Source organism: Salvelinus fontinalis, chromosome 22, assembly GCF_029448725.1.
Source record: "Salvelinus fontinalis isolate EN_2023a chromosome 22, ASM2944872v1, whole genome shotgun sequence".
Lineage (NCBI taxonomy): Eukaryota > Metazoa > Chordata > Actinopteri > Salmoniformes > Salmonidae > Salvelinus > Salvelinus fontinalis.
Window position 1 is genome coordinate 39,371,465 of NC_074686.1, and position 12,376 is coordinate 39,383,840.

Consider the following 12,376-nt stretch of genomic DNA (forward strand, 5'->3'; position numbering starts at 1 on the left):
ATCAGAGACAATGAATGACAGCTGTCTCTGATTGAGAACCAATCTAGGCAGCCATTGACATAACTAGACAACACTACTCTAACTCTGCCCCATACACATACAACACCCCTAGACATTACAAAACACATACCTTCTCCATGTCACACCCTGACCTAACTAAAAAACATAAAGAAAACAAAGAATACTAAGGCCAGGGCGTGACATCGACCTTCTAGCCCGAGGTCCGGCGCCCTATCGACTGTGCCGCAAAAGCATGCTCGTGCTGCAGAGTCGATTTCCGCGCTTATAAACCCAGGGTCGTTACACTATAACAGACACATGCTTTTTACAGTTTCTCAATTGCTTAGAAACAATTCCTGGAACAACTGATCATTTTCTCAAATCTTCACACACAATTTTAAATCCCTTTCAGGAACACCCTGGCGAGAGAACGTCAAAACAGTACTGTAATAAATACCTCTTACATTAGTGGATAAGGGAGTGCTACTGTACATGCTGTTTTGGTCAAAAACATATCCTTTGAAATGTCACACTGACAAAACATGTAGGGAAGAGTCCATGCACAGTAAAAAAAACAATTTCCAAAAGCTTTATTTCCAAATGCAGCAAATGTACAGGTTACTCAGCATCAGCATCATCGTCAGCGTCAGCGCCATCGTCAGCATCAGCATCATCATCAGCATCATCGTCAGCGTCAGCGCCATCGTCAGCATCAGCATCATCGTCAGCGTCATCGTCAGCATCAGCGTCATCGTCAGCGTCATCGTCAGCATCAGCGTCAGCGTCATCGTCAGCATCAGCGTCAGCGTCAGCGCCATCGTCAGCATCAGCATCATCGTCAGCGTCATCGTCAGCATCAGCGTCAGAGTCATCGTCAGCATCAGCGTCATCGTCAGCGTCATCGTCATCGTCAGCGTCATCGTCAGCATCAGCATCAGCGTCATCGTCAGCGTCATCGTCAGCATCAGCATCAGCGTCAGCGCCATCGTCAGCATCAGCATCATCGTCAGCGTCAGCGCCATCGTCAGCATCAGCATCATCGTCAGCGTCATCGTCAGCATCAGCGTCATCGTCAGCGTTCTCATCGTCTCAGGTCTGGGTCAGGCCACAATATCTCATCAACGTCACACATTATGTTTGCTCTTGCCAGACAGTGTAGGGAAAAATGCCCTCGTGCGCCTTAGAAAACCCTGGATAGACTCCACAGACACATCATGTGATGAAAGTCGGTCCCTCTCCTTGTTCGGGCGACGTTCGGCGTTCGACGTCACCGGTCTTTTAGTCATCGCCGATCCACCTTTCATTTTCCATTTGTTTTGTCTTGTTTTCCCACACACCTGGTTTCAACTCCATCTTTACATGTTGTGTATTTCACCCTCTGTCCCCCCCCCCCCCATGTCCTTGTCCGGAATTGTTTATTGTCGTGCTTGTGCACGTTATGCTGGTGTGTAACGGGTTTTGTTTACCCATTTATTGATTTATTGTTCTGTTTACGGTGGTTTTATTGCGCCGCTGTAAATCAGCTTTGGTCTCCTGCGCCTGACTTCTCTGCCACCAGTACCCACCCCTTACACATCACCACAGGCATCCACCATTGCCTCCAGGAGGTGTTGCTGTGCTTAGGGGTTGCTGTCATCTCCACTTACCTCCATCATCACCAGGGCAGTCTCCTACTCAGCTGTGAGAAGTCTCCACCTAACCTCCATATTCACCAGGGCAGTCTCCTAATCAGCTATGAGAAGTCTCCACCTAACCTCCCTATTCACCAGGGCAGTCTCCTGCTCAGCTGTGAGAAGTCTCCACCTAACCTCCATATTCACCAGGGCAGTCTCCTAATCAGCTGTGAGAAGTCTCCACCTAACCTTCCTATTCACCAGGACAGTCTCCTGCTCAGCTGTGAGAAGTCTCCACCTAACCTCCATATTCACCAGGGCAGTCTCCTACTCAGCTGTGAGAAGTCTCCACCTACCTCCATATTCACCAGGGCAGTCTCCTACTCAGCAGTGAGAAGTCTCCACCTACCTCCATATTCACCAGGGCAGTCTCCTGCTCAGCTGTGAGAAGTCTCCACCTACCTCCATATTCACCAGGGCAGTCTCCTAATCAGCTATGAGAAGTCTCCACCTAACCTCCCTATTCACCAGGGCAGTCTCCTGCTCAGCTGTGAGAAGTCTCCACCTAACCTCCATATTCACCAGGGCAGTCTCCTAATCAGCTGTGAGAAGTCTCCACCTAACCTTCCTATTCACCAGGACAGTCTCCTGCTCAGCTGTGAGAAGTCTCCACCTAACCTCCATATTCACCAGGGCAGTCTCCTACTCAGCTGTGAGAAGTCTCCACCTACCTCCATATTCACCAGGGCAGTCTCCTACTCAGCTGTGAGAAGTCTCCACCTACCTCCATATTCACCAGGGCAGTCTCCTGCTCAGCTGTGAGAAGTCTCCACCTACCTCCATATTCACCAGGGCAGTCTTCTACTCAGCTGTGAGAAGTCTCCACCTACCTCCATATTCACCAGGGCAGTCTCCTACTCAGCTGTGAGAAGGTCTCCACCTACCTCCATATTCACCAGGGCAGTCTCCTACTCAGCTGTGAGAAGTCTCCACCTACCTCCCTATTCACCAGGGCAGTCTCCTACTCAGCTGTGAGAAGTCTCCACCTACCTCCCTATTCACCAGGGCAGTCTCCTACTAAGCTGTGAGAAGTCTCCACCTAACCTCCCTATTCACCAGGACAGTCTCCTGCTCATCTGTGAGAAGTCTCCACCTACCTCCATATTCACCAGGGCAGTCTCCTACTCAGCTGTGAGAAGTCTCCACCTACCTCCCTATTCACCAGGACAGTCTCCTGCTCATCTGTGAGAAGTCTCCACCTACCTCCCTATTCACCAGGACAGTCTCCTACTCAGCTGTGAGAAGTCTCCGTCTACCTCCATATTCACCAGGGCAGTCTCCTACTCAGCTGTGAGAAGTCTCCACCTAACCTCCCTATTCACCAGGACAGTCTCCTGCTCATCTGTGAGAAGTCTCCACCTACCTCCATATTCACCAGGGCAGTCTCCTACTTAGCTGTGAGAAGTCTCCACCTACCTCCCTATTCACCAGGACAGTCTCCTGCTCATCTGTGAGAAGTCTCCACCTACCTCCCTATTCACCAGGACAGTCCCCTACTCAGCTGTGAGAAGTCTCCGTCTACCTCCATATTCACCAGGGCAGTCTCCTACTCAGCTGTGAGAAGTCTCCACCTACCTCCATATTCACCAGGGCAGTCTCCTGCTCAGCAGTGAGAAGTCTCCACCTACCTCCATATTCACCAGGACAGTCTCCTGCTCAGCTGTGAGAAGTCTCCACCTAACCTCCATATTCACCAGGGCAGTCTCCTAATCAGCTGTGAGAAGTCTCCACCTACCTCCATATTCACCAGGGCAGTCTCCTACTCAGCTGTGAGAAGTCTCCACCTACCTCCCTATTCACCAGGGCAGTCTCCTGCTCAGCTGTAGGAAGAGAGCATTAACTTTGCTTTCGTCTCAAATGGCAAGTAGTGCACTATGTAGGGAATAGGGTGCCAGCAGTGCACTATGTAGGGAATAGGGTGCCAGCAGTGCACTATGTAGGGAATAGGGTGCCAGCAGTGCACTATGTAGGGAATAGTGTGCCAGCAGTGCACTATGTAGGGAATAGGGTGCCAGTAGTGCACTATGTAGGGAATAGGGTGCCAGTAGTGCACTATGTAGGGAATAGGGTGCCAGCAGTGCACTATGTAGGGAATAGGGTGCCAGCAGTGCACTATGTAGGGAATAGGGTGCCAGCAGTGCACTATGTAGGGAATAGCGTGCCAGCAGTGCACTATGTAGGGAATAGGGTGCCAGTAGTGCACTATGTAGGGAATAGGGTGCCATTAGTGCACTATGTAGGGAATAGGGTGCCAGCAGTGCACTATGTAAGGAATAGGGTGCCAGCAGTGCACTATGTAGGGAATAGGGTGCCAGTAGTGCACTATGTAGGAAATAGGGTGCCAGTAGTGCACTATGTAGGGAATAGGGTTCCAGTAGTGCACTATGTAAGGAATAGGGTTCCAGTAGTGCACTATGTAAGGAATAGGGTACCAGCAGTGCACTATGTAGGGAATAGGGTGCCAGCAGTGCACTATGTAGGGAATAGCGTGCCAGCAGTGCACTATGTAGGGAATAGGGTGCCAGTAGTGCACTATGTAGGGAATAGGGTGCCAGTAGTGCACTATGTAAGGAATAGGGTGCCAGCAGTGCACTATGTAGGGAATAGGGTGCCAGTAGTGCACTATGTAGGAAATAGGGTGCCAGTAGTGCACTATGTAGGGAATAGGGTGCCAGTAGTGCACTATGTAGGGAATAGGGTGCCAGTAGTGCACTATGTAAGGAACAGGGTGCCAGTAGTGCACTATGTAAGGAATAGGGTGCCAGTAGTGCACGATGTAGGGAATAGGGTGCCAGTAGTGCACTATGTAGGAAATAGGGTGCCAGCAGTGCACTATGTAAGGAATAGGGTGCCAGCAGTGCACTATGTAGGGAATAGGGTGCCAGTAGTGCACTATGTAGGAAATAGGGTGCCAGTAGTGCACTATGTAGGGAATAGGGTGCCAGTAGTGCACTATGTAGGGAATAGGGTGCCAGTAGTGCACTATGTAAGGAACAGGGTGCCAGTAGTGCACTATGTAAGGAATAGGGTGCCAGTAGTGCACGATGTAGGGAATAGGGTGCCAGTAGTGCACTCTGTAGGGAATAGGGTGCCAGTAGTGCACTATGTATGGAATAGGGTGCCATTTGGGTTGCACCTGACGCACACTGACTTTTGGTCAGGTGATTCACAACTTTACTGAATCAGGAAATAAGCGAGACAGCACTGACTCTCACAGAGATGTACATACAGTATGTAGTCACACACACACACACACACACACACACACACACACACACACACACACACACACACACACACACACACACACACACACACACACACACACACACACACACACACACACAAGTGTTCACACAGACATGGAGGCACACATTGATCAATGTTTATTTGTTCTTCTGTCATTACAACAATCATGTTTAGCCTTCATTGCAGTATTTACAGACCATGATTTATGTGTCACGTCCACTTGAAGCACAGTGATGTCAATCACTGTATTACTGAATAGACAAACTTGGTAACACCTTTCTGTTTAGTTTCTAATAGTACCTTCTATCAGGATTATATATCTATAACATCTTACTGATTAGCTTCTAATAGTACCTTCCATCAGGATTATATATCTATAACATCTTACTGATTAGCTTCTAATAGTACCTTCCATCAGGATCCACATGGTGCTGTTTCCCTCTAAAACATGTGTCTGTATGTAACTGAATAGCAGCTAGTGGATATAATCTTATATTTTCACCTGTCTGTCACAAACACCAATGCTCAAGCAATCCTACCTCTTTAAAATAAAAGAAGAAGTACCCTTCTAACCCACTGTAATCATAGTTTAAAAAAAAACAACAACAACAATTGATTGGTAAAAACAATATCATATCCTTCATATTCAAAATATTCCACGTATATATGTAAACATCTTATTAACAACGCATCATTTCCTGGAATGTGCATAGGTGTGTGTCTCATTTTCAGTATACTGTTTTCATACAAAAAAAAGGCTAGAAAAGTCTGGATGGTTTTTACAGCTGAAAGGTGGTACTGCCTTCCTTCCTTCCTTCCTTCCTCCCTCCCTCCCTTCCTTCCTTCCTTCCTCCCTCCCTCCCTCCCTTCCTTCCTTCCTTCCTTCCTTCCTTCCTTCTTTTCTTCCTTCCTTCCTTCCTTCCTTCTTCCCTTCCTTCCTTCCTCCCTTCTTTACTTCCTTCCTTCCTCCCTTCTTTCCTTCCTTCTTTCCTTCCTCCCTTCTTTCCTTCCTTCCTTCCTTCCTTGAAGTAGCCTAACCACTAATCTTTATGGGATTGGATTAGTAAAGACACACTTGTCTTCCTATTGCTTTAAATCAATCAAACCTTGTCAGACCTGTGATTTCCTCAAGGAAGGACTGTTTAAGTACCAACCTAGCTGTCACTGAGAAACTTTCACCACTGCCAATCACCAACTTTCACGACTACCCTCAACGTATCTTCAACTTACCCTCAACGTATCTTCAACTTACCCTCAACGTATCTTCAACTTACCCTCAACGTATCTTCAACTTACCCTCAACGTATCTTCAACTTACCCTCAACGTATCTTCAACTTACCCTCAACGTATCTTCAACTTACCCTCAACGTATCTTCAACTTACCCTCAACTTATCTTCAACTTACCCTCAACTTATCTTCAACTTACCCTCAACTTATCTTCAACTTACCCTCAACTTATCTTCAACTTACCGTCAACTTATCTTCAACTTACCCTCAACTTATCTTCAACTTACCCTCAACGTATCTTCAACTTACCCTCAACGTATCTTCAACTTACCCTCAACGTATCTTCAACTTACCCTCAACTTATCTTCAACTTACCCTCAACGTATCTTCAACTTACCCTCAACGTATCTTCAACTTACCCTCAACGTATCTTCAACTTACCCTCAACGTATCTTCAACTTACCCTCAACGTATCTTCAACTTACCCTCAACTTATCTTCAACTTACCCTCAACTTATCTTCAACTTACCCTCAACTTATCTTCAACTTACCCTCAACTTATCTTCAACTTACCCTCAACGTATCTTCAACTTACCCTCAACGTATCTTCAACTTACCCTCAACGTATCTTCAACTTACCCTCAACGTATCTTCAACTTACCCTCAACTTATCTTCAACTTACCCTCAACGTATCTTCAACTTACCCTCAACGTATCTTCAACTTACCCTCAACGTATCTTCAACTTACCCTCAACTTATCTTCAACTTACAATGCATCTTCATCTACCTTCCTCTTCCCCCAGAACGGACGGCCATGTTGAAGTAAAGGTCAGAAGTAAGAGCAGTCTTTGGCCACTGTCTCCCTCATCATCACCATCCTCGTTATCGTACGTCCTCTTTCTCAGTAGGAAGACTGGAGCGTACCCTCTTTTTCTCCTTAAACCGGCCTGACCGAGACACCCTCAGGTTCCTACGACAAGTCTGTTCGTTGAAGACCGACTCAAACTGGGAGTCATCGAAGGTCTCGTCGCTGAAGAGGCTGGTGCCTGTACTGACTGGTGCCTGTGACTGCTCTGCCTGTGGCTGCTGGGATGCTGGTGACTGCTGTGATGCTGGTGGCTGCTGTGATGCTGGTGGCTGCTGTGATGCTGGTGACTGCTGTGATGCTGGTGGCTGCTGTGATGCTGGTGACTGCTGTGATGCTGGTGGGTGCTGTGATGCTGGTGGTTGCTGTGATGCTGGTGGCTGTTGGTTGGTTGGGAGTTTGGAGGCTGTTGCTGAGAATAGTAGAGTAGAATACAAGCACGTTAGGAGATTTCAAGGAGGCTTAACATAAGTGACCCGTTTCAGGAACTAGGCGTCACTACTTCACAGGAGAGCCGTTTGAAACAATAACTGATGATTTTACGAACGCTTAACACCCGTTGAATACGGCCGGTGTCAGTCAACGTTGGCAACAAAGCGTAATTAAATGGTTGCCAGCAGCACAGGTACAGTCACCAACGCTCTGGATAAGATGAAAGCCAGCTCTGCTAGGGGGAGTAAAATGTTCAGAGTTTGGGTGGGGACTAAATCTCCAGAGGGTGCGAACGATGCTGAATGGGTGGAGACAACGAAGAGCTTTCCAGACAGGTACCAAAATATTCAAAGGCCATGTTCTCAAAAGTGAGGTTACTAGTTTATCAACGTTCAAAGCAGAATCCTTTCCATTGCTCCTCAAATGTAGTGTATGATATACCATTTTGTAGATCTGAGTCTCTACTTTTATACCAATTTAAAAAACTAAAAAAATTCAAATTTTGCAACATAAGACAGAATCAAGGCGGTCGATCACATTTTTGGGGGCATACAAGGAGGCCAGAGGTTCTTTTCTCAAAACATATTACTTTCGCCTCTATGCACCTAGAACAATGTAAGGTAAACACACAATCCAGCCTCTGTTTTAAAAAGTATCTTATAGGCCAGTCTGTCATGATAGACTTAACATTAAAATGGTCCAGTTGGTAGAGCATGGCGTTTACAATAACAGGAATAGTGAGTTTGATTCCCGGTGTAACAGTTGTACCTTTACGTCGTCCCCTCGCCCCGACACGGGCGCGAACCAGGGACCCTCTGCACACATCAACAACAGTCAACCACGAAGCGTCGTTACCCATCGCTCCACAAAAGCCGCGGCCCTTGCAGAGCAAGGGGCAACACTACTTAAGTCTCAGAGCAAGTAACGTAACTGATTGAAATGCTACTAGCGCGTACCCGCTAACTAGCTAGCCATTTCACATCCGTTACACTGGGACCACCCATACATAAAATGCTTTTATTTACACATGTCGCTTTTGGATAAAAAGAGTCTGCTAAATGGCATATGTCACTGAGTGGCTGTGGTGATGACTTACAGTGTGGTGTAGCTAGGAGTCCCTGCGCGTGGGGCGTCAGAGGGTCTTTCACTGTGTCGGGGAGCTGAGTGGCTGTGGTGATGTCCTTGGTACCACTGCTACTTCTCTTACTGCTCCCCATAAACGCTCTCCACCAAGTCACTCTCTCTGCCATCTTCCACCTGATAGACACATTAACAGGTCCACCTTTATGCCAAGTATCACTCAGACATCTATTAAACCGTATATCTAAAACATATCTTGTCATAGTGATGTGATATCGACAGGTCGGGTACAGTGTTATTACAATGGAATAACTGTTTAAAATACTGCTGGTATAATTGCGCAATGAATATTAAGGTTTTTAAACCAAACATCCTGAGCAGCATAATGCACATTCATCATCATCATCTTCATCATCAATTATAGCTCTATGATGATGCCCACAGTGTGAATTGTATCCTGATATTCGTGAGATTTTTTTTTTTTTAACGTGACTTCCTATAACGGTAGAAATGTATTATATTTTAATGTGGCATGACCAGTCATGATGCTTTCATCTGATTGTCAACAACAACAACAACAACAAAAAATAACTTTAAAAAAAAAACAAGGCTACAAGTTCGTCCAAGTCCCCAAAAGATTCGGTGCGTCCCAACAGTGCACTGTGCACCGCGATTGAATGAATAGAAAGAGACCTCTGTTACAAGACACCAACAAGTCTAAATGACATTCAGTGAGTATCATCAGGCCTACACTCTTGTAGCCTGATTCATTGATACGTTTTGTTGACAAAATTAGCTTTTGGTCTGGACACATGAGACGGTGCTGAAATATGGGATATATGTATGATATATACTGTATGTATATGAAATATATGGGACGGAAATACAGTGTCTAGAAGCTCACGTCTCATTCGCACACGGATTATGCCTTTATGTTCTTCTTGGTCAGTGAAACACTATGAATATGAATACGTAACTTCTTTGCAAAAAACAGCAACAACCTAAACAGCAAACACAGCGTATACTATCCGTAACTATCTATGTCGTGTAGAACAGGTTTAATGAGCCGTGAGAACAGCTGAGACAGAGCTGTGATTCACCGCTCAGCAATGCTATAAGCATCTCTACACCACCGGGCCACTCACCTGTACTATTCGGGCTGGTATGGGACAGGGCCGGAGAGGAGCGGGTCGGACCTCTTCGAGAACGAACTTTAGTCCGTGTTGATGTAAAAATCCATGGCTGATATCTTGTGGAGTCAGTTGAAACGGCTATTATGTTGTGCGTCCTAAAAGTGCGTCTATCTTTACACACGGATTCTCAGCGCAAGCTATCTCCACTCATTCTCTTTCCACGGTTGAAAAAAATTATATATATTTAAAACGAACTATCAGTAATTTGATTCGCTCTCATAACTCGTTTCAGTGATTCTCTGATTAAAAAAATACGACTGAATTTACAACTTTATATTGAGGCGTCTGTCTTTTAGTGGACCTGCAGGTTTCCGCCTCCGAAACTGTCCTCCCGGAGGAGCACCTGTCCGGGCCCCTGATTGGCCAAAACCGGAGGACCGCTGACGTGACCAGCGTTCAGGTGAATCCACTAGAAGGGAGGGTTGGGCTTCAGGGTAACCTAGCAACGTGCCGCGGCGCGTACATTGCCTGACATCCAGGAGGAAATGCATAGAGGCGCTGAACAATAGGACACAACACAGAGTCACACCCTCCAAAGGGACAGACGATGTTCAGATACTAGAGTTTAATTGGTTAGCAACAGTATATTAAAACGCCAAGAAAATGGAATGAAGATAGCACTGGTGATATTTTTTACCGGAACAAATATTTTAATGGTTACCACAGCGACAGTGAGGTATACCACTAATTGTAGACCTATCTGTCACATCTAATAAAAAAACTGTTTTCTGCAGATAGATACAACTGAGCAGATTGATGTGCTGTACAAGTGGACGCTAGTTTATCACAGGGCCTTAACCCCAATCTATCTGAGTACAGAGCAGAGACGCCTCAAGATCCATTTTCAGTCTTTAGTATGACTCTACTGAGGGGCGGACAATCTGACCACAAGGCAAATGAGTTGGTGATAGATGCAACTAGGCCTATACAATTTCTACAGTATATGTATTCCAACCTCCTGTGACAGATACAGAGAAGAAAAGGCAATCAGTGTTAAAATTAGCAGAGACATTTAGTGTCTCTATTATAAAAAAGGAGCGAAGGAGTTGGAGGAATCCCAGGACCTTTCAAAGTCATATTGACACAGAGCATACAAACTGACATAAGCACAGCAAAGACTGGACTGTTGCCAGTTTTACCTGTTGTGCAGCTTGTAGGAAATGAAGGTTCCGGATGCTTTAGCATGGACACATACTGTGCATTCCTTAGTGTTTCTGGATTAAGTTTCTCTATGAGTGTTTTACAGTTTCTCTCTCTCTCTCTCTCTCTCTCTCTCTCTCTCTCTCTCTCTCTCTCTCTCTCTCTCTCTCTCTACTCTGAAGAATCTCAAATATAAAATATAAATATTTAGATTTGTTTAACACTTTTTTTGGTTACTACATGATTACATATGTGTTATTTCATAGTTTTGATGTTTTCACAATTATTCTGCAATGTAGAAAATAGTAAAAACATCAAGAAAAACCCTTTGACTTGTACTGTATGTCTCTGGGTAGCATCCAGCTCTAGAACTGACCGTGTGAGGTGATTGTTTTGATATGACAGAGCAAATTATTAGGCAATTTCGGGACTGCTGTGAATACAGTATCTGAATGGTTGTTACAGAGAAAGAATGTGAGTGGGGACAGACGCTAACTTTAATTTGATTACAAATGGGTAGTAAGCGTGTCGTAGATGAGTATCAGTCCTCATTCGGAGAAGGCAGTCAGCAAGAAAATCTCATGCTACTGTGGTATCTTTAACTTGGGTAAGAGGTAGACCTCAGGAATGCCTGTATAAATAAACAGTTTTCGTGTGTTTACAAATGACAGCGAGGACCCGAACAGGTAGAGAGGGAAGTGGTTCCCCTCTTCCATCAGGAATGTGGGTCAGGTATCCCTGCTATCTCATTCCTCCCTGTCTGTCTGCATACCTGGGGGACTCCCTAACCTCCCTCCCTCTCCCTCCCACCCCGAAACTACACGTGACTAGTATGTACACACACATGCACAGTATATTTGACAGAGTAAATGGAAAGCATCAGGAGTGCTGTCCACTTCTTAGGGCTAGGGTCCATTTTTCTTAATTTCCGCCTGACTGACGTGCCAAAAGTAAACTGCCTGTTGCTCAGGCCCTGAAGCAAGGATATGCATATAATTGGTACCATTGGAAGGAAGACACTTTGCAGTTTGTAGAAATGTTAAAATAATGTATGAGACTATAAAACAATAGATATGGTAGGAGAAAATCAAAAGAAAAACCAACCTGATTCCCACAGGGCGGCACACAATTGGCCTTGCGTCATCGGGTTAAGGTTCGGCCGGGGTAGGCCTTCATTGTAAATAAGATTTTGTTCTTAACTGACTTTCCTAATTAAATAATACAACTCCCTATCCCTAATGCAACTCCCTATCCCTAATGCAACTCCCTATCCCTAATGCAACTCCCTATCCCTAATGCAACTCCCTATCCCTAATGCAACTCCCTATCCCTAATGCAACTCTCTATCCCTAATGCAACTCCCTATCCCTAATGCAACTCCCTATCCCTAATGCAACTCCCTATCCCTAATGCAACTCCCTATCCCTAATACAACTCCCTATCCCTAATGCAACTCCATATCCCTAATGCAACTCCCTATCCCTAATGCAACTCCCTATCCCTAATGCAACTCC

At 45.6% G+C, this 12,376-nt stretch overlaps 1 protein-coding gene across 1 annotated transcript; it reads right to left on the minus strand.

Moving 5' to 3' along the window:
- Positions 1-6,561: 6,561 nt before the first annotated feature.
- Positions 6,562-8,703, minus strand: LOC129820400 (uncharacterized). Its single transcript, XM_055877472.1, has 2 exons — positions 8,546-8,703; positions 6,562-7,429 (listed from the first exon to the last, which is right to left on the minus strand). The coding sequence occupies exons 1-2, from the start codon at positions 8,697-8,699 to the stop codon at positions 7,035-7,037; spliced, it is 549 nt and encodes a 182-aa protein (XP_055733447.1). The 5' UTR covers positions 8,700-8,703; the 3' UTR covers positions 6,562-7,034.
- Between the last annotated feature and the right edge of the window lie 3,673 nt (positions 8,704-12,376).

What these genes read in the sequence shown, in the direction of transcription:
- LOC129820400 (XM_055877472.1), bottom strand. Translation starts at nt 8,699, where the DNA reads ATGGCAGAGAGAGTGACTTGGTGGAGAGCGTTTATGGGGAGCAGTAAG. An exon ending in ACTCCTAGCTACACCACACT is followed by an intron (nt 7,430 to 8,545) that starts GTAAGTCATCAC and finishes TACTATTCTCAG; the next exon opens with CAACAGCCTCCAAACTCCCA.